This window comes from Sapajus apella, unplaced genomic scaffold (assembly GCF_009761245.1).
Source record: "Sapajus apella isolate SASKATOON/1434 unplaced genomic scaffold, GSC_monkey_1.0 scaffold44, whole genome shotgun sequence".
Taxonomy (NCBI): Eukaryota; Metazoa; Chordata; class Mammalia; order Primates; family Cebidae; genus Sapajus; species Sapajus apella.
Genome location: NW_022436984.1, coordinates 16,182,205 through 16,208,199, shown reverse-complemented (window position 1 = coordinate 16,208,199; position 25,995 = coordinate 16,182,205). Strand labels below are relative to the sequence as shown.

General features: G+C 47.2%; 1 protein-coding gene, 2 long non-coding RNA genes and 1 pseudogene across 3 annotated transcripts in view; 3 read left to right on the top strand and 1 right to left on the bottom strand.

The window, feature by feature from the left end:
* LOC116524231 overlaps positions 1-2,536 on the top strand; it is a 24,484-nt gene extending 21,948 nt beyond the window's left edge. The window contains exon 3 of the long non-coding RNA XR_004257226.1: positions 2,396-2,536. This is a non-coding gene — a long non-coding RNA (uncharacterized LOC116524231). The remainder of the gene's footprint in view (positions 1-2,395) is intronic.
* A 1,310-nt stretch (positions 2,537-3,846) lies between these two features.
* LOC116566736 lies at positions 3,847-5,067 on the top strand (annotated as a pseudogene).
* A 2,563-nt stretch (positions 5,068-7,630) lies between these two features.
* Positions 7,631-8,515, bottom strand: LOC116524232. The gene is made up of 2 exons (XR_004257228.1): positions 8,396-8,515; positions 7,631-8,272 (listed from the first exon to the last, which is right to left on the bottom strand). It is a non-coding gene; the product is annotated as an uncharacterized LOC116524232 (long non-coding RNA).
* A 1,569-nt stretch (positions 8,516-10,084) lies between these two features.
* Positions 10,085-25,995, top strand: part of HAAO (3-hydroxyanthranilate 3,4-dioxygenase) — a 23,692-nt gene continuing 7,781 nt past the window's right edge. Inside the window, exons 1-4 of the mRNA XM_032239423.1 lie at positions 10,085-10,395; positions 14,425-14,503; positions 19,500-19,583; positions 20,041-20,147. Coding sequence (XP_032095314.1) covers positions 10,316-10,395; positions 14,425-14,503; positions 19,500-19,583; positions 20,041-20,147 — 350 coding nt within the window. The 5' untranslated portion in view covers positions 10,085-10,315. The remainder of the gene's footprint in view (positions 10,396-14,424; positions 14,504-19,499; positions 19,584-20,040; positions 20,148-25,995) is intronic.

Here is a 25,995-nt window from a genome sequence, read left to right as displayed (position 1 = left end):
TTTTTTTTTTTTTTTTAATTAGAGATGAGGTCTTGCTACTTTTCCCAGGCTTGTCATGAACTACTGGCCTCAAGCGATCTTCCCACCTCAGCCTCCCAAAATGCTGGGATTGCAGACATGAGCCACAGAACTCGGCCCCTATGTTTGATTTTATAAGAAACTATGGAACTCTTTTTTTTTTTTCCAAATTAGTTGTGCCACTTTATACTCCCACCAGTAATGTTGGGAGTTCTAATTGTTTTACATCCTCACAATGCCCAGTGTTGTCAGTCTTTAATTTTAGCCATTCTACTGGGTGTGTAATAGTATCTCATTGTATATTTAATTTGTATCTCTGAAAACTAATGGTGTTGAGCAATTTTTTGTGTGAGCTTATTGGTCGTCATCTGTATATCTTTATAAAACGGTTGTTCAAACCTTTTGCCCGTTATTTTATTGATTTTTCTTTGTCTTCCTTTTTGTTTTTAAATGTTGGTCTTTTAAAAATTAAGTTGCAGGCCGGGCGCGGTGGCTCAAGCCTGTAATCCCAGCACTTTGGGAGGCCGAGGCGGGTGGATCACGAGGTCAAGAGATCGAGACCATCCTGGTCAACATGGTGAAACCCCGTCTCTACTAAAAATACAAAAAATTAGCTGGGCATGGTGGTGCGTGCCTGTAATCCCAGCTACTCAGGAGGCTGAGGCAGGAGAATTGCCTGAACCCAGGAGGCGGAGGTTGCGGTGAGCCGAGATCGCGCCATTGCACTCCAGCCTGGGTAACAAGAGCGAAACTCCGTCTCAAAAAAAAAAAACAAAAAAAAAAAATTAAATTGCAGGCGTAGTTAAATGCCTTTGGGTCAGTCATTGATTTTCTGTTTCCTTATCTGTAGGCAGCAAGTATGAATTCCTCCATGACACCTGGGCAGTAAGAAATGCTAAGCTTGGTCACTGCTCACAGTACCCAGGACTCATAAGAACCCATGCATGCCTACTCCCATCCAAGGCATGCAGGATCCATGCCAGAAAGAATGAAGGAAATGCCAGGGGCTATGGGGGCTGGGAGGAGGACACTAACACAGAGATTTGAAGGAGGTAGCATTTAATGGCCCCTGGCAAAAAGGAGAAAGAGGACGAGGGAGCTGAAAAATGTCTTCATGGGAGACAGAAGGGAGGGAAGACAGGGAAGGAGGGGTGGCCCAACTGGCCCTGGAGCAGGGGACAATGGAAATGTAGCAGATATATAAGCTAAACTGAAATCTCAGCACAGAGCTGGCCTATGAATTTCTCCCAGAGGGACTTTCTGCCTGCAGGGTAAAAGGGAAACAACTTCCAGTTCTGTTTGCAGAGAGCCCTGAGGACCTGACACTGACCACAGCCAGCTGAGGGGCCTCCCCCTCCGCTGCCCTATTCTGCCCTGCCCTGCCCAGCAGGGTCTTAGCTGTGGTAGCTGGCTCCATCCCAAGGCCAACAGCCAATTTTGATTACATTAAGGAGGCAGTGTATTGGGGGATCAATAGGTTAGGTTCTAAGATCAGGATAAAATTGATCCTGATCCTCCCAGAAGTGCAAATCACAACCACAAACGAATGTATTATAATAGAGAATTAAGCTTATAAAGATATATCAATCAGGGGACAGAAACTATACCAATTATTTAACAGAGAGAATGTAATATGGAGAATTGTTAACTAGGTTTACGGTTATTAACTAGATAACTGAAAAGTCAAAAAAAACAAACCTACCCTATCACATAAATTAGCAACTGCAAGAAGCAGCTACCCACTCTTGGGCTGAGACAACAGAGGGAGGCGTTTAATCACTAAAGCTTAGAGGTTGGAGGAAGGGCCCACTGCATAACTGAAACTCAGACTTCTGAGGAAGGGCTCCAGCATCTGCACTGGCATCTCCGATTCGGTTACTTTAAAGCTAATTCTGCAGGTACTGGGAGCACTGCAGAGTAGATGTAATAACTGCTAAGGGAGGCAGGGCTCAGGGTTCATACCTGTAATCCAACACTTTGAGAGGCCAACGTGGGAAAATGGCTTGAGCCTAGGACTTTGAGACCAGCTTGGGCAGCATATTGAGGCCCTATCTCTATAAAAAAATTAAAAATGAGTCCAGTGTGGTAGTGTGCACCTGTAGTCCCAGCTGCTTGGGAGGCTGAGGCAGGAGGATCGCTTGAGCTCAGGAGTTCAAGGTTGCAGTGAGCTGTCATTGTACCACTGCACTCCAGGCTGGAGCAACAGAGTGAGACAGCTCCAGAGTAAGATCCCTATCCCTACTACTACTACTGATAATAGTAATAAGAGTGCCCAGCTTGTGAAACCTGGTCCAAAGGGAAAGTGATGGGTACTCAACTCTTTCCCTCAGTGGGTGTGAATAAGGAAGCTTCCAGCCTCATCCCTTGGCCACTCAAGTACCTGAACATGGGAGGGACGGAAAGAACCAGGGTCCATGATGGCACTGCTGAGTCACAGGCTCACTCTCCTCTGCGTATCCAGTTGTGTGAGCCTTTATAATCTGTTGATTATATCATTGTTTAACTAAGGTCTCTGTTACTTTGCAGCCATGAGCATCTTGATAGATCAGAAAAGCAAAAAAGAGAATAAGAAAAGAAACAAGGAAAAGGGATGTGTGGTACATGAAATAATCCTGCTGGTTCCTTCCAAAAATTTCCTGTCCTAATCCCCAGAATCTGTGAGTATATCACCTTACAAAACAAAAGGGATGTTGAGATGTGATTAAGTAGGTTGATGAAGAGATTACCCTGGATTATCTGGGTGGGCTCAATGTAATCACAAGGATTCCTATAAGGGAAAGAGGGTGGCTGGAGAGTTACAGAGGAAATGTGACAACAAAAACAGGGGATGAAATGATGTGTTTTAGTGGAGAAGGAAGGTACCCTGTGAGCCAAGGAAAGCAGGTGGCTTTTAGAAGGTGGAAAACACAAGAGAACAGATTTTCTTCTAGAGTTCTCAGAAATAATGCAGCTCTGACAATACCTTGATTTAGCTCCTAAGACCCATTCAGACTTCTGACCTTCAGAACTATAAGACAATACATTTGTGTTGTTTTAAGCCACTAAGTTTCTGATTTTTTAAACTTATTTTATTTTATTGTAGAGACAGGGTCTGGCTATATTGCCCAGGCTGGTCTCAAACCCCAGGCCTCAAGCCATCCTTCCTCCTTGGCCTCCCGAAGTGCTGGGATTATAAGTGCGAGCCACTGTGCCGGGCCTGTGGTGATTTATTATAGCAGCTATAGGAAACTAACACAGCATGGTAATTAGAAAACCCAAAAGCAGATGTCAGGAATAAGTACAAATGAAGCAATAATTAAATGGATATGAAAGGGTTGAATCCAGTGACTACTAAACACATAATGTAGAGATTGGATTTTTAACACTCCAGCTAGGTTCCCGTCATGAAAGGTGTATCTAAAGCAAAATGACGCAGGAAAAACATACCTGTTGTCCCAGTTATCTACTGCAGTGTAACAAATCACCCTCAAAACTTAATGATTTAGGGCCAGGTGCAGTGGCTCATGCCTGTAATCCCAGCACTTTGGGAGGCTTGAGGTGGGTGGATCACTTGAGGTCAGGAGTTCGAGGACAGGCTGGCCAACATGGTGAAATCCCGTCTCTACTAAAAATACAAAATTAGCCGGGTGTGGTGTCACACGCCTGTAATCCCAGTTACTCGGGAGGCTGAAGCAGTAGAATTACTTGAACCTGGGAGGCAGAGGTTGCAGTGAGCCAAGATCATGCCACTGCACTTCAGCCTGGGTGACAGAGCAAGATTCTGTCTCAAAAAAACAAACAAATAAAAAACAAACCTTAATGACTTAGGCAGGTGGCTTTAGTGGCAGCATGAAGCACACCCCAACTGCCAAGGAACGAGAGTGCAAACCTGAGAAACTAAGGCTTTTTGAAGAGTTTAAAGACACCTGGCTTCCTTATCTGACCCACAGAGATAATGAATTATATCAGCAGTGGCAGCTGAAATATCCTAAATTAATTCTCCAAGAAGCCGGCAGTGTTTCTGAGGAGCTCCATAAAGTGGCTCAAGAAGCTTTTCTCACACTGCAGAAGCATGACTGCTTATTTCAGGACCTGGTTAGGATCCAAGGCAAAGATATGCTCACTCTGGTATCTCCCATCCTCATTGGTAATCCAGGCTGTGCCTGCAAGTACCTGAACACTAGGTTCTTTATGCTACTCTGGCAGTGAAAGGGTCTAATATAAAATACACCCAGGATCAGGTGCAGTGGCTCACATCTGTAATCCCAGCACTTTGGGAAGCTGAGGTAGGCAAATCACTTGAGGCCAGGAGTTCCAGACCAGCCTGGCCAACAGGGTGAAACCCCGTCTCCACTAAAAAAAAAAAAATACAAAAATTAGCATGGTGGCATGTGCCTGCAGTCCCGGCTACTCGGGAGGCTGAGGCAGGAGGATCGCTTGAACCCAGGAGGCAGAGGCTGCAGTGAGCCAAGATAGCACCACTGCACTCCAGCCTGGGTGACAGAGTGAGACTCTGTCTCAAAAAATAAAATAAAATAAAATAAAATAAAATAAAGCAAGGCTGAAATAGCTGCTGCTTGTCAGATCTTCCTCAAGCTTAATGACTACCTGCAGATAGAAATAATCCAGGCTTTGGAAGAACTCGCTGCCAAAGAGAAGGCTAATGAGGATGCTGTGCCAGTGTGTCTGGCTGCAGATTTCCCCGGTGCTGACATAGGGTCATCCTATGATGGACAAGATGAAGTGGACATAGAGAGCAGAGCAGCATACAACGTAACTTCGCTGAATTTCATGGATCCTCCAAAAATAGCACACCTGAAAGAGAAAGCTTATTTTGGCATGGGGAAAATGGCAGTGAGCCAGCATCATGCTGAGAATCTGGTGGACAGGCCCCGAAGAGGCAAGTGAGGACGACTCTCATCTGGAAGGCAGAGATCCTGATATTTGGCATGTCGGTGTTAAGATCTCATGGGCGTAGAGACACCTGGTTTGGCAATACCCCTTCACCAAGGAGGCTGCTATTTCATGCTTGTTAATCTTTGGAGAATCAAAATTATATTGCTACTCTAGCAGCTAAATTTAAATTATTGGGTATATATTTTGAATATGTTTATGAACTAAACTTTTGGAGTATTTTATATTAACAGTGAAACTTCTTTATGAGAACATGTAACTAGGTTTTTCTTTTCTGAGATACTGCTAAATTTTTAAAAGTTGCTTTTCTTTTTATTCTAAGTAGTTGTGGAGTTCCTCAAATACGCTAACCAATTCTCAGAATTCTTCATGAAAGCTATTAAATCACTCAAGTCAACTTATTAGTATCACTTCAAAAAATACTTCCCTGTCTATATACGTTTTTAGTAGTGGGACAGTTTTGTCTAGTTTTGAATTTAGTTTCTTCTCAGGAACAGCTGACCTGACTGACAGCAGAGACTTTCTCTCAACTTGTCATTTAGTTTTTTGGGAAGCCATATCTCAGCTGCGGTTAGGCTAACTTAAGCTGTCGAATTTGTGGGGCTTTGTTTATTTCCTCTTTGCTGTTAAGTTTTTATTTTGTTTTTGGGCTTTCTACTTGTTTTCGCATATGCAGTGTGCAAACAGTATCCTTTTTTACTCAAAGCTTCTTGGGGTTTATTCTTTACTTGGCTCTAGTCCCTGATTCTTTGGGGTTTACTTCTCTCCTATCTACCTGGAGAAACCTGCTTATATGTTAGTTTTGGAGCCTGGAAGAACCAGAGCTGACGCCCAGTGTTTATAATGAATGAATTCCCAATTCGGTATTTGTAAAGAGTCCACTGTATCCGGGTACTGTGTAAGGTTCCAGGGGAGATATTGGAGACGGATAAATCTTGGTCTTTGCCTTTGGGAAGGTCAGAGTACGGAATAGCTCTTTAGGCCATTCTCTCATTCAGCATTTTCTAAATTTTAGCTCACTGCACATCAGCTTCAAGGTTTTGGTCATATCCATGCAATATTCATATAATTATTTACATACTATTTCTGCCTAAACTAACTTTTTTAATCTTAAAAAAAATTGAATGGCTTAAAGTAACAAGACAGCTGGGCAAGTCTCTGCCTGTCTCCCCTGGGGTCACTCGTGCAGCTGTAGTCATCTCAGATGGTCTTACAGCTGGTGCAGGCTGTTGGCCAGCCTTACCCTCTACATGGTCTCTCACCCTCCAGGACACTAACCCAGGCTTCTGTACGTGGTGGCAACAGCATTCCAGGTGATGAGATCAGCAGCTGGCAGACCTGGTGAGGACTACACTCAGATGTCCCATAGCATCAGTTCTGCTGCCTTCTGTATTCACAAATCACAGTGCCAACCATAATTTAACCAACGAGGAAATGGACTTCCTTTTTTTTTTTTTTTTCCTGAGATGGAGTCTTGCTCTGGCTGAAGCGCAGTGGTGCAATCTCAGCTCAGTGCAGCCTCCACCTTCCAGGTTCAAGTGGTTCTCCTGCCTCAGCCTTCTGAGTAGCTAGGATTACAGGTGCGCACCACCACAACTGGCTAATTTTTGTATTTTTAGTAGAGATGGTTTCACCATGTTGGTTGAGCTGGTCTCAAACTCCCGACCTTGTGATCCGCCCACCTCGGCCTCCCAAAGTTCTGGGATTACAGGCATGAGCCATTGCACCCGGCCAACTTCCCCTTTTAATGGAAAAGTGGCAAAGTCACATGGCAATGGGGTATGGATTCAGGAAGTGAAGGGGTTATTGTGTCATCTTTTATATCAGCTCACCATATCTGGAAAATACTAACACAAAGTGGGTGTAGCAATATTAATATCAAAGTTGAAGTCAAGTTGAAAAGAAACTAAGAGGAAATATTTCTTAGAGATAAAAGAAACATTACAACAAGAAGATAAATTAGTTGTGAGCATGTTTTCATCTAACGACATACATTCAGAATACGTAAAGCAAAAGTTGTTAAACAATAAGGAGAGGCTGGGCACAGTGGCTCACCACTGTAATCCCAGCACTTTATGATTACAGGGAGGCTATTGCTTGAGCCCAGGAGTTCGAGACCAGCCTGGGCAACATGGTGAAACCCCATCTCTACAAAAAAAAATAATAATGATACAAAAAGTAGCCTGGCATGGTGGTGCGAGCCTGTAGTCCCAGCTACAGGGAGGACTGAAGAAGGAGGATCATGTGAGCCCAGAGAGGTTGAGGCTGAGATCGCACCACTGCACTCCAGCCTGGGCACAGAGTGAGACCCAGTCTCAAAAAACAAAAAAAGGAGAAATTGACCAAAAAAATCAGTGTTAGACTTTAACATATCTCTCTTGGAAAACAAAATATTAAGCACTTCAAAAAACAAGGACCAAGACTATTTGAGTAACACAATAGCTTGACCTAATAGAAAGATGCAGAACTACATTCTTTTTTTTCTTAATTTTCATGAGCTTATCAAAATATTACTTACATTTAAGTGATCAGTTTTCATGAGCTGAAATAGGCATTATGTTTTTCTAGGTAAAATGCTCTGCATAAGTCATTTAGTTTGATTTTAAGAACTGCATTCTAAGCAGAAAATACATATTCACAAAATTTGACCATAAGCTAAGCTGCAAAGGAAATTGTAACACATCTCCCACCCAAAAGTAATACAACACAGACTGTCTTCTCTCACCACGATGCAATACCATTAGAAGTGGAAAACAAAATGATAGCCAAACAAAAACCAAACTAATGTATGTCTAGAAACCTTTAAACAGACTTGTAAATAACTCAAGTTAAAGAGATAGCAGGACCAGAACCTAGATTTCCAAATAACTAGAGCAGTTCATGATCTAGCCCCTTTGTTCATATAAAGCTATTTGTTTTTCTGTTTTTTGTTTTTTTTAAAGACGGAGTTTCACCGTGTTGGTCAGGCTGGTCTTGAACTCCCGACCTCAGGTGATCCGCCCGCCTTGGCCTCCAAAGTGCTTGGATTACAGGTATGAGCCACCATGCCCGGCCAGCTATTTGTTTTAAAATATTTGCTGAATTATATGAGAGAGACAGAGAGGCAGAGACAGAACACGGTGGGCCAGAAAAGTGATTCACTGGAGCAACTAGTTCAATGTATGGAAGAATTGAAGAGTCAGATAGCTATTACCAGCCAGGTTCAGCAAAGCATAGAAGGATCTGCTGGTCTCAGTGACCTGGGCAGGCAAACAGCACCCAGGGGAGGCCAGGGCAAGACACCAGCAAGCAGACAGATCCTCTGAGCGTGGATCCTAGGGTAGATGCTATTTGCTTCTGATTCTTTAATGCAGATGAGCTCCTGTGTGCAGAGGAGAGAGGTGGCTTCTGGGAGCGGGTAAATTGCAGAAACTATAAGGGGCCCAACAATCAATATCCAGAAGGATTCCAGACAGTTTCAACTCAACAGTGCCAGAATACTCACAACATGAGAACTGTCCGTTTTCTGAACATTGGAGTCCAGTGGTGCCTGAGCCAGGAGGCGTGCCAATTGAGAAGACCAGACATGGTATTTTCTCCACACAGCACAAACCAGAGCACATATTTGATGGTGATGACATAACAGTGCTTTAGCTTGTAACGAGGGTTACTCTGGATAATCCAGACCTCCAAAATTCTACTTGTGGCCTTAATAATTCACATTATTTGATTGTATCAGTTAAAATACAGAGTACCTATCATTCTTTCCTTTGCACTATCGTAGCAGAACATCTGTTGGGCTGAAATCCATTTTTTCTCCTTTTTGTGTGAATTCATTGATGCCTTCATGCACCCACTCACCCATCCCGCCACTTAACTAGCACTCAAAGCAAACCTAACACATCTCAGATCCTTAGTGTTTCATGTGTCATTGTTTATGTCTCCTCTGATTACTTGTAGATGAGAAAAATAAAGAAGGTGGTGTGAGTTACTTGGGTGCTAAACGATAATCTAGAAAGAAGTGCTCAGCTAAAACTGTGCTAGACAAATAACTGCAAAGAAGGAGAGAGAAAAATGAAAACGAAAATAGTGGCAGAGAGGAAATGGAGGGGTCTCAGTGGGGAATCTGGCTTCTTATCTGTCTGAGTTTTGATTTTCAGTTGTACCAGGGGAGTCTTTATGTCTGGGATGCTGAGAAAACCAGCCCACGCCAGGCGGGCTGTGAGGACATGATTTGGAGGCGTTTAGTTTCTTAAACTCTAAAGTCTGGATTCTGGTGTCAGAGGCCTGAGCCATTTTGCTCCTCCCCCACCCCCCAGCTTCCTCCAATCTTCCTAAGAATTCTGCGTACTGCAGAAAGGCAGGTGTCGGATTCCCTTCTCCATCCTCCACACCCGCTCAGGTTTCTCCTTCCTCACACCTGCACGCCCAGGCCCAGCGCCCCAGCCCCTCACACCCAGGATAACTGTTAGAGCCTCTCACACGGGGCTGTCATTAGCACCCCGAGATTCCCGAGGGCTGGGACACTGAGGCCAGTGTCTGCGTCTGCCAAATTTCTCCCATAGCTGCGTACCAGCTGAGTGTGTTCCTAAGATGCCTAAGCAGCTCCGCACGCGGCTCCGGGTCCACTGCGACACTGCGCAGAGGACAGCGGCCGCTCTGCCGGGCCTCGGGTGGAGAGGGCCCACGGTCCTGCACTGAGCTCCGGCCCCGCAGCTCCGCGCCCGCACCACTCCCCTCGCCGAGCCCGCCGCGGAGTCTGCCGGCCGCACGCTGCAGGTCTGGGGCTCACCCTGAATCCCGACCTGCGGGGACACCCCGCGCACGTTCCCGCTGGGTGCGCACCACAGCCCTCAGTGGCCGGACAGACATTTCCATTTTCCAGATGGGAAAGCCAAGCCTTGACCCCAGCTCCAGCACCGTGTTCTCAGGCGCTGGTACTTCCAACCCGCGCTCTCCCCCTGTAGTATTTCTGGGGGCCCTCCCTGGGGTTCCCCCCGGGGAGTAGAGGGAAGGAACGTCTGGGGACGAGCGCCCAGAAGGGTGTGGATTCTGTGTCCTCCGCCGGGAGCAGGCCTCACCGCCGGCGCCAGTGTGCGGGGCGCCCTGGGGCGAGGGCGGAGACCAAGTCCCTGCCCCGCGGAGAACCCGGGGAGCCGGGCCGCTGTCCCCACGCGCTGCGGCCGCCGCGCTCTTCAGGGCCTGGGGTGGAGCGAAGGGCGGCGGGCTCAGACCAAAGTCCACCAGGGGCCGATGTCCGCAGGCCCCAAGCACCCACCGCGGGGTCGCGGGGGTGGGGTCGCTGGGGTTTGCCCCGCCTTGTGAGCCTGGGGTTCTGGTTTAAAAGGCTGCGGACAGGCGGCTGGGCGGAGCCGCGGGCCTCCCTCGGCTGAGTACAGCGCTGCGAGGAGGCGCCCCGACAGTCATGGAGCGCCTCGTGAGAGTGAGGGCCTGGGTGGAGGAGAACCGGGCTTCCTTCCAGCCCCCGGTCTGCAACAAGCTCATGTGAGTCCTGCACCGCCATGGCCTCCCCCTGCCCTCGCCTCCTCCCTCTCCTCCATCTGCACCCTCACCTTCCAGCTCCGAGTTCCTGGACCCAAAAGCCTGCAGAAGGGCAGCTTCAATCTCTGGGTTCTTGGGGGAAGATGGAAACAGGCTGTTCCGGTTCCACCACGTCGGCCTGTTCCTCTTTCTGGTGACTGTGGCCTTGACTTCTGAAGAAGGCTGAGGTGGCTCTGAGGCTGTGGGAGATGAGATGGCAGCGTGTACCCCTTCGCCAGGGCTGAGAAAAGATTCTCCAACCCCGAGTGACACTGGGCATTGTGGGAAAACTCAAAAGCGTGGGGAGGGTGGTTTTCAAGGCCCCAGAAGTGCACTCGAATGTAGGCCTGGGGGCAGCCTAATCACACACCCCAACCCTACCCAGAAGCCACAGGCAAGGGGAAAGGCAGAGTCCGCTCCTTTGGGAAGTCCTTGATTTCTTGCACTTTCCAGGGCCCCTCTTTGCAGGCATGCAGGAACACACACACACACACACACACACCACCAGACCCTACCTAGGCTACCTCTGCCAGCAGCCTTTGCCTGCAGCACCCAACAGGGTTGGCTGTCCAGCTGCCGTCTTTCTCGGGCAGACATCTCAGGCCCTGCCCTGTGGCACAGTCACCTCCCTCCTTCCCCCCGTTCCATGGCTGGCCCTCACATGCCAGCTAGATCAAGGTTCACATTCCCCATTTTTGCTGTGTCCACAGGACATGGTCAGTGGGTGGCACCTCAAACCAGCTGCGATCACTAACACTTCGACGGGCCCAGGACTATGCCGAGTGCTTTTACATCATCTCCTCTCATTTTCACAGTAGTGCCGCGAGGTGGGATTTTCATAAGTCACTTTTCCAGTGTCACAGAGTGCCTGTCGGGTAGGCTCTAGACTCAACCCACGGAACAGTTCTACTCCAGAGTCCACGCTCACTCTTGTTCACCATGCAATACCACATGGCCAACTGTCAATCTCTCCCCAAAGACTTCTCCTGCCACTGTTGTCGTCCCCCACTCAAATACGCGCTGTCGCCTCCCACCACTTTATCCCTGTCTGCAGTCGCTGTCTCTCGGTCCCCCCACGGCTCCCCCTGAGGTCTCACGTCCGTCTGCTCCGGCCTCTCTCTAGCATTCAGTGGTTTGCTGGCATCATTAGTGGTCTTGCTCCTGCCGCACCACCCCCACCTCCACCTTCATCTTCACAAGGCGACCTCCTTGTGTGTGTGTCTGTGTCTGTGTCCAAATTTCCCCCTTTTAAAAGAACACCAGGCATATTGGATCAGGGGCTCACCCTACTCCAGGGTGACCTCATCCTAACTACATCTCAAGGACCCTATTTCCAAATAAGGTCACATTCTGCAGGACTGGGTGTTAGGACTTCAACATATACATTTGGAAGGAGACGTTGCTATTCAGCCCATGGCACCCCCCAGCAAAGTGAGAAGCTGCTGGAAGGTCCGGCCAGAGGAGGGGCAGGTCTGGTTTCTGCATTCTGATTGCTGGGTTGAAAGAGTTCTTCAGTGGACTTATTTAAGAATTGTCTGTATGTATCTAACTTACATCTCAGTGAAGTTGATTTTTAAAAACTAACAACAGCGTTCCAGGTTTCTCAACACCACTTAGGCCAAGACCAGACTCCATGGCTGGTCCACCTCCTGGTCCAGCCTTCTCAACATCGCTCCCTAACATCACCCCCAGTGCTTCTAGTCTCAGAGCCTCTGCACCCAGCTCTCCAGGGCACACCCTTCCCCCGTCAAGTTCCTCACAGCTTCTCTCCCCCTCTTGAAGCTCTGTGTAGCTTTAAGTTCTTTAATCACAGACTGTTCCATGACAGCTTCCTCCTGCCCTGCAACCTCACCCACTTTGCAAACATCAGCGCCACAAATGTGTTTCTGGCTTATTGGGCCCAGCCTACCAAAAGGGAGGGAAAAAGAAAGAGACTGGCTCTTCCGTCTTGTCCCCATGCCTCCCACCACCGGCTGGAAAACAGCCCACAGGAGAGGACACTCAGAAAGGACCTGCCAGTCTAGGTTTGGGGCTCAGACCTCCTCCATAGGGGGAGGATGACAGATGGATGATGATGGTGTAGGAAAGCCCCTGCATGGATGATGATGGTGTGGGATAGCCCCTGCATGGATGATGATGGTGTGGGATAGCCCCTGCATGGATGATGATGGTGTGGGATAGCCCCTCCCCTGCCATCCCACACCATCATCATCCATGCAAGCAGCCTCTAGCCTGCTGTGCCCTGTGTGTACAAATGATCCAGACCCAGCACCTCCCTTGCTCTGAGGAAAGCCCTTGCCCTTGCCCTCTGTGGCAGGGCCACCTCAGAAGACCCTGAAGTCCCCCCCAGACACGTTCTACTGCTTATTCACCCCAGAGTGTGCACCCTGAAAAAGGACCCTCCTGTGGGGGGTGGGGTGGGTTGTTCTCAGGAGGTGCTGAGGTATTTTTCCCATAAAAAGGTAACACCACACCAACAGCAGAAAGGCTGAGGAGGTTAAGCATGCTTTTGTTCCAAACAGCTGACGAGGTGCCCCACAGAGCCAGTGCGAGCCTGGCAGTTGGGGAGCCTGGGACTTGGCCCAGGTTCAGTCATTCCCTGGCTAGGTGACCCTCTCTTGTCTGGTTAAACAGACTGTAAAATAAGAGGGTTGTATTGAGTTTATTTGTGTATGTTATTTATTTATTTATTTATTTGAGACAGAGTCTCCGTTACCCAGGCTGCACTGCAGTAGCGCAATCTTAGCTCACTGCAACCTCCACTTCTCAGGTTCAAGCGATTCTTGCACCTCAGCCTCCCAAATAGCTGGGATTATAGGTGCCTACCACCAGAGGTGGCTAATATTTGTATTTTTAGTAGAGATAGGGTTTCACCATGTTGGCCAGGCAAGTCACAAATGCCTGACCTCAAGCAATCCACCCACCTCTGCCACCCAAAGTGCTGGATTAGAGGCATGAGCCACCAAGCCTGGCTAGGTTTATTTATTTTATCAAACACTTAAATAGTGCTTGCCATATGCTAGGCACCATTCTGACAGCTTCCAAATATCAATTCATGTATTCTGTTTAAGCTCTGTGAGGTAAGAACTGTTTCTCTATTTTACACATATGGTTATTAACATGCCCCAGGGCCTGTGCTTATAAACACATGCCACACAGATTTGACACTGCCTGAGGCCCCTGCTATATGTCACCTCTCCTGTATCCACTGAGCCATGCCTCCAGCCAAGGGAGAGTGCAGGGTCCCATAGTCACACAGCATGGGTGAGTGGCAGGTCAAGGGTCTTTGGCCCCTGCCCTGCCCCATCCTGGGAAGGGGCCTCCAATTTGCTGCTCCCCTGTAATTTGAGATCTTTTTTTTTTTCTTTTGAGATGGAGTTTTGCTCTTGTCACCCAGGCTGGATTGCAATGACGTGATCTTAGCTCACTGCAACCTCCACCTCCCAGGTTCAAGCAATTCTCTGCCTCAGCGTCCTAAGTAGCTGGGATTACAGGCCCGCGCCACCACGCCCAGCTAATTTTTTGTATTTTTAGTAGAGACGGGGTTTCTCCATGTTGGTCAGACTGGCTTTGAACTCCTGACCTCAGGTGATCTGCCTGCCTCAGCCTCCCAAAATGCTGGAATTACAGGCATGAGCCACCATGCCCGGCTGTAATCTCGATCTCAGCCTGGGATCCTGGTTGATGAAGCCATAGATTCATCACTACATCATTCCCCTTGCTGGGTCAGAGGATGTGAGGGGGGCATGCAAAGAGGGACAGACACAGACACGATCCCAGAGACACAGACACAGACACGATCCCAGAGACACAGACACTTAGATGCACAGGGGCACGCACAGATGAGAGTGTAGGGACAGGGACAGTGAAGCCAAAACAGCCCTGCTCCTTCTCCCAGGGGTTCTCAGGCTCCCACCTGGCTCCCACAGGACCCCTGCCCTCTTCACTCCTGGGAGATGGTTTAGAACGTCTCCCCCACTTTGTGCATTGCAGGCACCAGGAGCAGCTCAAAGTCATGTTCATCGGAGGCCCCAACACCAGGAAGGACTATCACATCGAGGAGGGTGAAGAGGTAGGCTTGACTGCGTCTCCCTGGATCTAGGTCTCCAGGCAAGGAGCCTGGCCCTGCAGGGAGCGGACACTTCCCACAACAGGGCCAGAGATGATGGGCTGGATAGGGGTAGACACGTGGCTGATGAGTGAAGGGGGCACAACTGCTGCCTCCAAGTTGTGCTTGGGCAGGCAGCGACACCTCAACAGTCAGCACCTCTGCTGGGGGAGCCCCAGGAAACAGCCCACACCCCAAAGGTGAGAGAGGCTGTAGCCGCGAGGATCCTCCCCCTGGATATAGAGGCTGGCCATGCGCAGGGGATACCCTAGTCTCCTCCCCACAAACTTCACAGATTCAACTGGTCTCCAAAATGAGACCAACCCTCGAGGGCACTCCCCTTCTGGTCCCAGGATCCAGGTTCCCCATGAAATTTTCTTTCCTGTGGACAGGGGCAAAGTGCCAGAACACTGTGGGTGAGGGCTGAGCTGTGGGGGTAGCAGAGGGAGCGGGAGGGGCTGAGGGAGGAGGAGCAAGTGGCCGAGGGGTGGGCATGCTAGGGGGGTGCCTGGAGCTGAAGGAGGAGTTGGGGCTGAGTGGCCCTTCCTTAACTAGAGGCTGCAAAACCCATCCATGGCTGTGTGGCTGGGGCAGGTGGGAGGGGGAATTTGCCTTGAATCAACTTTTGTACCTTGAAGTTTGGACTGTGCTTCTCTACTCCCCTACCCAAGTAAATAAACAAAAGCAAAATTTAGAGAGAAAGGTGAGTCCCCTTAAGGAGAGACACAGAATCTTCTCCATGGAAAAGGACCAGTAGAGGGGCTCCCCATCCTCTCAGGGAGTCTGATTCTGGGGGTGCAAGATCAGAGTCCAGCTTGATCAACAACCTCTGTCCCCATTGAGGGCACTCAGGCCACAGCCAGGGACTGTAGTGAGCATGGGAGAATGACCCATTCAACAAATATTTGCTGAGCACCTCATGTCTGCAATGGCATACCCAAGGCTGTGCAGAGGAACTATTGGGCCTGGGCCAGCAGAACCAGCCACCCCTCACCTCTCACCCTCCAGGGACCCTGCACCACTCCTGGCCACCCCCTTCCTACAAACACACCTCACTGGAGACTGTTTGCTTGGTGGAAAAAGTCAATGGGAAAGTCTAAAACTATACAGGGGAGGTACGTGGACCTGGAGTGGCTATGGTAGGGGAGGCACAGCTGGCTGCGGGGTCTTCCAGGGGCTTCGGCCTTCTCTGTCAGCCCTGGTCTCAGCACCCAGCTCTCCTGTCTCCCTTGGTCCTGCTTCTCTTCTCCCCTGCTGCCTGTGCCCCATGCCCCATCCAGTGGTTTCTCCAAGCTCAGGTGGCTGAGTGTCCCCTGAGGGACAGCTCATGCTCTGACTCATATGACAGCTGAGTGATGAGGAGGGCTGGCCAGCGCATGTGTCCTCACTCTGAAGGGACGCCCAGGTGTCTGGGAGGAATCTGGCTGGAGGTGAGCTTGGGACAGAGCTTGGTTCCACCCTGAGGAGGTTTTGGTGGTAGGGTGGTGCAGCACTTGGGCAGCCTCTTCTCTGTCCCTGCCTGTCCTCACCCAGCGGGAGCCTGGGGAGACTCCAGACTGTGCTGTAGAAGCAGTGTCCTCCTGAACAGTGAGAAAAGGGGAGCTGCTCAGACCTGGGTTCAAATCACGCCTCTTACTGAACCACTTTCAGTAACTCCTCCTCACTGAGCTCTGCCTCTGCAATAGCGGTCAGGGTACCTCCAGCTCCCTGGCCCAGCCCCTACTCCCCAGTGCCACCTGCCACATAGACTCCACCTCCCTCACCCCTCACACCTACCACATAGACTCCACCTCCCTCACTCCTCACACCTACCACATAGACTCCACCTCCCTCACCCCTCACACCTACCTCTTAGACTCCACCTCCCTCACTCGCTTCTTGGGGCGTGCAGGTGGCCAGAGGCAGATGAACTTGCATTGGAATTCTTTGCCTCTTACCCCGGGATCTTGGACAGGGCATGTCATGTCACCTCTCTGAGCCTGTTTCCTTAAGCACGTGGGGACAATGGCCCTGTCTGATGGAAGAATTCAGTGTGCATAGAGTATGTGCACAGAGCCTGGTGCAGTCAGTGCTTGATACGCACTGCTCCTCTACCCGCCTTGCCTTTCCACTTGGCCTGCCTGAAAGGCCTTTCCAGGTCAGAAAGCCAGATTCTATTCAATATCTGCCTGATCCGGTACAGTTAATCTTCTAGCCAGCCCCAGGCCCCCAAACATCATTTACTTCCAAACTGAGCATAAGTCCTTTCGGACTGCCCACAGCTGTTCGGGATTTTCTGCTGTTCAGTGATCTGTACCTCTGCTCCAGGCCAGGCCTGCCCCTCATCACAGGGAAGGCCTCAGAGCAGGGGACAAGAGCAAGAAAATACCAAGTAGCCTGCCTGGTAAGGGTTTAAATCTGGCCCAGAGGGTCCCTCCAGGCTCCCCTCGCCCAACTTTTCCTTTGCCCCTCTTCCCCTCCCTCACTGTGAAGGGACCCTAGACACACACAGACACACAGACACACAGACACACACACACACACACACACACACACACACACACACACACACACGCTTCCTCCCAGCTTGGGGGGTGGGGGGAGGAGAGCATATTGAATTCCTCCCTATAAGAGGACCTGGTAGGTTTGTTTTTATTTGTATTAAATAATATTTGTGGGGTTTTTGTTTGTTCGTGTTTGTTTTTTAGAGACAGAGTCTCACTCTGTCACCCAGGCTGGAGTGCAGTAGTGCAATCGTAGCTCACTGCAGCCTCAACTTCTGGGGCTGAAACCATCCTCCCACCTCAGCCTCCCAAGTAGCTGGGGCTACAGGCACATATGACCATACTCAGCTAATTTTTTCTAGTTTTTGTAGAGATGGGGGTCTCACCATGCTGTCCAGAATGGTCTCCATTCCTGGCCTCAAGTGATCCTGCCATCTCCCAGAGTGCTAGGATAACAGGCATAAGCCAGCACATCTGGCCTATGGGTTGTTTTAATAATAAAAGCAAATATTGCTCCTTGTAGAAAATACGAGAAAATAGAAAGAAAAGTCCTCACCTCATTCATAACCGCACCACACAGAGGGCCGCTGTGCACGGGCTGCCTATGTTATATTTGTATCGCCACAAACTCAAACCCTGCTGGGTATGATTTTGAATCATTAACGTATCTTTAGCATTTTCTGTTGTCCCATTTTATTAACAGTTATTCAAAAACATAGTTTTTAATGGCTGCATAATGTTTCATGTTTGAATCTACCATCAAATATTTCCATTTCCCCTATAATGATATTAGCATTACTTTCGCGATGAATATTAATAGCTAGAGGCTGATTGAGTGCTTACTATGCATTGGGTACATATGTGTCAAGTATCTCTGGCATCTTCGCAGCCACCTTTTGAGTAGACAACCGTCACTTTGTAGATGAGGAAACTGAGGCACACATGGCTAACTGAATTGACCAAGGGCACAGAGCACCCTGGCAAGCTGAGGGCTTTTAACTATGCACTGTGTTAAAAACAGCCTTGCGGCCGGGAGTGGTGGCTCACCCCTGTATTCCCAGCACTTGGGGAGGCAGAGGCAGGCAGATCATAAGGTCAGGAGTTTGAGACCAGCCTGACCAATATGGTGAAACCCTATCTCTACTAAAAATACAAAAATTAACCAGGCATGATGGCGTGCCTCTGTAGTCCCAGCTACTCAGGAGGCTGAGGCAGGAGAATTGCTTGAATTGGGAAGGCAGAGGTTGCAGTGAGCTGAGGTTGCACCACTGCACTCCAGCCTAGATGACAGAGTAAGACTCCGTCTCAAAAAAAAAGAAAAGAAAAAAAGCTTTGAATGTACACCACGCGGCAGTATGTCTCTGATTAACTGAGGTCTCACTCCTGAGGGGAAATTACTGAGGTCCAGGTTGTATAGTGACCAGCTATCCGGATTCACCCAGAACTTTCCCAGCTTTAGCACTGAAGGTCCTGCATCCCAAGAAGCCCCATGGTCCCTACAGAAGTGTGAATTGCCAGGGCTCTTCCCACTCATGGCCAAATTGCCCTTCAGAAGGGTTGTGACTATGTGTGCCTAGTGGCAGACGGCAGAGCAACACTTCTCCGAGTCCTTGAGCTCGGCTTGCTTTCTCTTAGTAGATGCTGTTGATAACATCCCTTCAACTATTTGGCTGGAGCTTTTAACACCCAGGCAATGTGTGACTGCTGGAGAGAAAACCTGTCTGCCTCCTCCTCTTCCTCCCAATTCCATGGGGTGATCTCAGTAAATAAGGGACTTAGGATGGAATTGGAAAAATGCAGTAGGAGCCCCCCAGGAGAGCACAGGAGGCACGTGCTCCCATCCCCCACAACCCCCAACCCATCCCAGGCTGCCAGCATCATCGAGTCCATTTACCCCAGCAACCTCCACAGCTCCACCCCCTGCCAGGGCGTCACCCTGGCCAGAGGCTCCAGAGCCACATACAGCCTTGGGTCTAAGCTGTGGCTCCAGCTGGAGATTAACTAGCTATGTGACCTTGGCCAGTTGATTTACTCTCTGAGCCTTGGTTTTCTTTCTTTATTTTCTGCTGAATGGGGTTAATGATACTTTTGGAGGTTGCTGTGAAGGTTTCTGGTAGAAAAGTGCCTGGCACAGCTGCTGGCACACAGTAAATGGGTGGGTCCCCTACCTGACTGCTGGGTCACTCAGTCCCCAGTAAGCATTTCATCCAGCTCCTGCCCGCCAGCCAGGCAACCGCTGAACATCCTGGGTACTCTGGTCATCACTTGCAAGACATGATTCCATGTGTTCCCAGCACTCCAGTCCATGGCATGCGTCGGGGAGACAGGCCTCAGGACAGAAGTGATGGAGCTGCCCATCAACTCTAAGGCCTTCAGAAAGTTTCTCAGGTTTCCTGGTCAGAATTCAGGGCCTGGGCAGTGGCCAAGGACCTGGAAGAGAAAGTAGGGAGGGTCCAAGCCTCTTTCCTGTCCCACAGGTATTTTACCAACTGGAGGGAGACATGGTTCTCCGAGTCCTGGAGCGAGGGAAACACCGGGATGTGGTCATTCGGCAGGGAGAGGTGAGGCCAGATCCCAGCAGGGTGGGGAGAGAAGGGTGGCCACAACTGGAATCCGCTCTGTCCACTTCTCCTGGCCCTGGCTGAGGTCTTGTCCTCCCTACCTTTTCCTGCCCTCCACACCTTCTCCTGCCTACCTGCCCCTTCCCCATCCTCCCTCTTCCCCATTCTCTCTCTTCCCCATCCTCCCTCTTCCCCATCCTCCCTCTTCCCCATTCTCTCTCTTCCCCATCCTCTCTCTTCCCCATCCTCCCTCTTCCAGGCTGCCCCATCCTCAGCACAGTCCAATATTCCCTCTGGCTCCCTGGTGTAGAGGCTGGACAGAGAAGAGGAACCAGGGTGGACGAGCAGTGCCCCCCTGCTGCCCGGGAGTCAGCTGGGGATGCCCAGGATGTTGGAGGCGCTGAGTGCTCCATGAGGGATGGCAGCCTCACTGTGCATCTTGTCTGTACCACTGCAGATATTCCTCCTGCCTGCCAGGGTGCCCCACTCACCACAGAGGTTTGCCAACACCGTGGGGCTTGTGATTGAGCGGAGGCGGCTGGAGACCGAGCTAGATGGACTCAGGTACTTCTGTCTGGAGTACTGGGGTAGAGAAAGGGCAAGCAGCAGAGGAGCGCAGCTCCAAACGGCAGTTGAAAAAATCCTATATAGACACAAGAAAGCACTTGCTGGCCACTAAGTGGACAGGAGGGCTTCGTAGCAGAGGCAGCAGACAGCCTATCCTATCTTTGTTGGCTGATGGTGGAGGGGTAGGGTGGGGTGGATTCTGTTCTCTGTGACTCCCTGGAGCCCACACAGCCTGATGACCTTTGGCTGAAATCAGAATCTGTGCTTTCTGCATGAGGTTGTTAACCCTGAAAATTCAAAACAGGTCTCAGTTAATTTAAAAGTTCATTTTGCCAAGGTTGAGGACGTGTGCCCATGACACAGCCTCAAGAGACCCTGAGGACATGTGCCCAAAGTGATCAGAGCACAGCTTGGTTTTTTACATTTTAGGGACGCATGAGATACCAATCAACATACTTAAGATAAACATTGGTTCCATCTGGAAAGGGGAGACAATTCAAACCAAAGGTGGGAGGACTCAAAAGTGGGAAGGAGGCTTCCAGGTCACAGATAGATAAGAGACAAATGGTCTCTTTAAGCTAAAGGTGATTTTGGGGGCTCAAGATATTTCCTTTCACATTTCCCCTTTTTCTTTTTAAAAATCTTTTGGAGAAAGCATTTTAGAAGAAATTTAGTCTCTGGTCCCAGGTTTTGTCTGACCTCTCATGGCTAGGATGGTTTATTCGTAGAGGAGTCGGTTCCAAATTATTAGGAAAGTTCATTTTTCGAAAGTTATGAAGTCTCATGTCTTACAAAGAGAAAATAGGGGGAGGAAGGGAGAAAAATAACAACAAACAAAAGAAAAATCCTGGAAAATTGACATAGGCCACATTACTCTGAAGTCTAAACATCAGCAGGCAGGTATGAAAGTTGCTTAGGTACTAAATAGGTTGCTGATATGTTCTTCTGATGATTAAGTTGTCTAGCTTCAGTTCTCAGGGCTTTAAGAAAGCACAGCTTAGTTTTCAGTGACTCTAAGTTAGAGGAAAAAAAGAAGGAAAAAAATTGAAAACATTATTTTGAAGACTTGTGGCCAAGAAAAATTAGAATTCAGTCCAAATGGCAGAAAAATGATAAAGATTGAAAAGCTTTAGGCAAGACTAGAAGCTAAAGACAGGTGTACTATAGTTTTCAAAACATAATTTTTCTCTCTCGTTTCCCATTTTTACAAAAGACAAATCAGGGTAGGATTGATTTTTCTTTATTATACTTGGCCTAATTATTTATATACAGTGCAGCAAGAATAATTATTTTTACCTAGGCTTTTACATTGGCTCTAATGGAACTTTATTCCATAGAAGGAATCTCAGACCTTTTTTTAAAGCCAAACCTAGCCAAGTATATGTGCTATTAAATACCTATAAGTTGGGTGATCCTGTTGAGGTTACACAATAAACTTGTGGCTTCTGGGCCTGCCAGAGACAGGCTTTTACTTATCAGAGGTCAGGAACCCTGTATAGGGAAGGTATGAGGCCAGTTTCCCCAGGGATTTTTTATTGGCTCAATAAACCAAGCTCGATTCCTTAAAGGAAAGCACACCATTCCAGTCAAAGCCTTGATAAAATAACCAGTTTCTCCAATTGTGTCCTGTTGCAAAATGAAGACAGAGTCTTATTGCACTTATGCACATAACCGTATTGCCGTAAGTTAAGAATACTCACAAATAGTTTCCAAATTCTGGAGAAATCAGGTAGAGAGAAACAAATATGCTTCAAATTTTGTTCATAGGAGTATACTAAATTGTTAAAAGCTGTCAATAGCACAAAAGAAAACTTTTCTTGACTCTGAAAAAAACAAAACAAAGGATCAGCAACATTTAAAGCAAAAGTAAAAAAGGTTACTTTAGTCTTCTGTGAGTTCAGTTTACACAGTTAACCCCTGTTCTGCTTGATATTCATAAACATTTCAGCTCTCCCTGAGAGTCCTGAAAGTTTTTCTTCTCTATTCTAATGTCACAATTTCCAGGGTTATCAGAAACCTGTGTTTAGGAACACCTGTTAGAGTTCTATAGCTGATTGTGCCACTGCACTCCAGCCTGGGTGACAGTGTGAGACTCTGTCTCAAAAAAAAAAAAAAAAAAAAATTAGCAGGACTTGATGTTCTTTTTAGACCCAGGAGTCAAAGCCCTGTAACTTAATGTCAGAAGGACATTAAAAGCACATACAGAGAGATGTAATAACCTTAATTTTAAACATATGTAATAACCTTAATTTTAAAAAAAATTTAATCTCAGTTTTTTTCCTAAAACAAGACAATTGCCCATGGATGACAAAAAGTTTTAAGGCAGCCATAGTCAAAGACACAATTGGCAAGAAAATTTGTTACCTCTGTAACACATAATAATTTAATATAATTATAATTACTACTGATGATGCACACTAAGTTTTATCAAAATTACAGGAGTTTCCCATAATTTTGGAATACATACCAATAAGATATTTATACAAATACAGCCCAAAGAAAACCAAATATCATTTCATATTTGACAATGTTTCCTGTATAATTTTTATACCAAATAAGCCAAACTATGTCATTTTTGGACTTCAGGGAACTTAATATCTTTATGAATTAATTAGGTCAGAAAAAGACATGATTTATCATTTGATTTTGGAAAGTTTGTTAAATATTTAAGTTTTAAAACTCTTGATATAATAAATATAGGATCATTCATTTAACTAAAGTAATAACTCAAGGATTTCGAAAAAGGCAAAAACCTTCATTCTTTGAGAGGAGACTTAATGTTCCAAACAATAAGCTCTAATAAAAACAGCTTGAAACTAATTAACTGTATTTTTCAAAATTATATGTTGACAATAAAATATAACCTTCATAAGCCTTTCATAACCTTTACTTATGATTCAGTTAATGCTTCAAGAAAACCTTGTTAATCTGACATGGGGGCCCATATGCTGGTCTTACATCAGTGTGCCTTTGACATTAATGATGAATTTATAGAGAAACTGTACTTATTTTTTTATTTTTTTGAGATGGAATTTCACTCTTGTTTCCCAGGCTGGAGGGCAATGGCACGATCTCAGCTTACTGCAACCTCTGCCTCTTCAGTTCAAGCAATTCTCTTGCCTCAGCCTCCCAAGTAGCTGGGATTACAGACATGTTCCACCATGTCCGGCTAATTTTGTATTTTTAGTAGAGATGGGGTTTCACCATGTTGGTCAAGCTGGTCTCAAACTCCTGACCTCAGATGATCCACCTGCCTCAGCCTCCCAAAGTGCTGGGATTACAGGCATGAGCCACTGCACCCAGTGAGAAACTGAACTTATTTTCTCTCTCAAAATTGGTGCTTACAATCTCCCATGCCCACCTGTTCCATGATAGTCCCTGGGCCTTGAGGAGTTGAATAGCTTTATGTCCCTGTGTTGTTTCAGGAATGCGGTTTACACTTTGAGTTGCATCTTCTTTTTTTTTTTTTTTTTTTTTTGAGACGGAGTTTCACTGTTGTTACCCAGGCTGGAGTGCAATGGCTCTATCTCGGCTGACCGCAACCTCCGCCTCCTGGGCTCAGGCAATTCTCCTGCCTCAACCTCCTGAGTAGCTGCAATTACAGGCACGCGCCGCCATGCCCAGCTAATGTTTTGTATTTTTAGTAGAGACGGGATTTCACCATGTTGACCAGGATGGTCTTGATCTCTTGACCTTGTGATCCACCCGCCTCGGCCTCCCAAAGTGCTGGGATTACAGGCTTGAGCCACCGCGCCCGGCTGAGTTGCATCTTCTACTGGGCCTGAAGATGGGGCTTTAATTGCTGTTAGTGTTTAAAATTTAGCAGGACTTGGCAATGCACAGCGGTTCACGCCTGTAATCCCAGCACTTTGGGAGCCCAAGGCAGACAAATCACGAGGTCAGGAGTTTCAGACCAGCCTGGCCAACATGCTGAAACCGCATTTCTATAAAAATATAAAAAATTAACTGGGTGTGGTGGCAGGTGACTGTAATTCCAGCTACTCAGGAAGCTAAGGCAGGAGAATCGCTTGAACCAGGAGGTGGAGGTTGCAGTGAGCTGAGATTGTGCCACCGCATTCCAGCCCAGGTGACAGTGTGAGACTCTGTCTCAAAAAAAAAACCAAAAAATTAGCAGGAGTCAAAGCCCTGTAACTTAATGTCACAAGGACATTAAAAGCACATACAGAAAGATGTAACCTTAATTTTAAACATATGTAATAACCTTAATTTTTTAAAAAAATTTAATGTTTTTTTCCTAAGCAACCCAAAACTTAATAATAATATGACAACTTGATCATATAAAAGCTTTTGCTGTAAAATTATAACTGAGACAGTGAAAAAGATTTGCCCTAACTAACTCCATCTTGCTTCTAACCTCCAAGCTGTCCTTGTCCATTTCTGGGTATAGGTTGAACTAACTTTGGGAGGAATTTAGTTTAGTTAATTAGAGCCCCTTTTTATATTTTCAGCAGTGAAAAGTGTATACAACACATACATAGACGTTTTAGGCATGCCAATAGAAGAACATCTTATGCATTCATAAAAAGTTTTTTTTCCTGTCTTAGACTTTCAGATTCTTTTTTCTTCTTCTTCTTTTTGAGATAGAATGTTGCTCTGTCACCTGAGCTGGAGTGGAGTGGCATGATCTCAGCTCGCTTCAACCTCTGCCTCTCAGGTTCAAGTGATTCTCCTGCCTCAGCCTCTCAAATAGCTGCAATTACAGGTGTCCGCCACCAACACCCAGCTAATTTTTTGTATTTTTAGTAGAGATGGGATTTCATCATGTTGGCCAGGCTGGTCTTGAACTCCTGACCTCAGGTGATCCACCCACCTGGGTCTCCTAAAATGCTGGGATTACAGGTGTGAGCCACCATGCCTGGCCAGACTTTCAGATTCTGGATAAACTCACAACCATAGGCAGTTGTCAGCTAAATACCCTTAAAGTTGCATATTAAAGGAAACAACTGAGGTGAAAATTAAATAGCAAAATTTACATGATAAGGTTCAGAGAGAAGTCTGATGGTGCTAGAGGGAGATTAAAGATGGATGCCAAGTCAAACATAAAATTATAGAAATCTATCATAGGATGGTTTAAGGAGACCAATTTTATTTAGATAGGGACTACCTATTTTTTAACTGGATCTCTGAGCTCTGGGTAGAGCCCACACTGAATTCTGGGTCTCCAAAAAGGGAGAATTATTATGAGTTTAGACCACATGATGCTTTTACAGTGCACTTAAAAATTTTTTTTAAACAAATACATTTCTAAGTGTCTAAACCACACTCTTGCTTAAAACCTCAAGAGTAAGAGTAACCTCTGTTGCAATAACTATTTTAGTCAAAAAAACCCCAAAAAACCAAAACAGATAACACAATGTAAAAGTCAGTAGTTTAAGAGCCGAGACCAACTTATCTTTTTACATTCTTGGGGTTCCATAAGTAAACACAGGTTTCTCCCCACAAAAGGAGTCTAGCACCTTCTTCCTTTCTTTAAGAAACGCCAGGCTACTATAAACTATTTTAGGTCCCTCATGCAGCAGAGAGTGTAAGAGAAAGGAGAGACAGTAGAAGTAAATGAAGAAAACGGACTCAGTCACACACACACACACACACACACACACACACACACACACACACACACACCTTGGATGTTAGTTTTTAATTAAGCTGACTCTTAACCATTGAGATCCTTTAAAAAATCTTTTTAAATCTCATTACCATATTTCAGCTAGAAAAAGACGCTGCTATTTCAAAATTACAGCATTGCTCTTTCAGTTTTGCCTGGCTAGCAAAAGGTGGCCTTGTTATGCAAATAAAGCCCCTTAGCAGTCAAAATAAAAAAAAA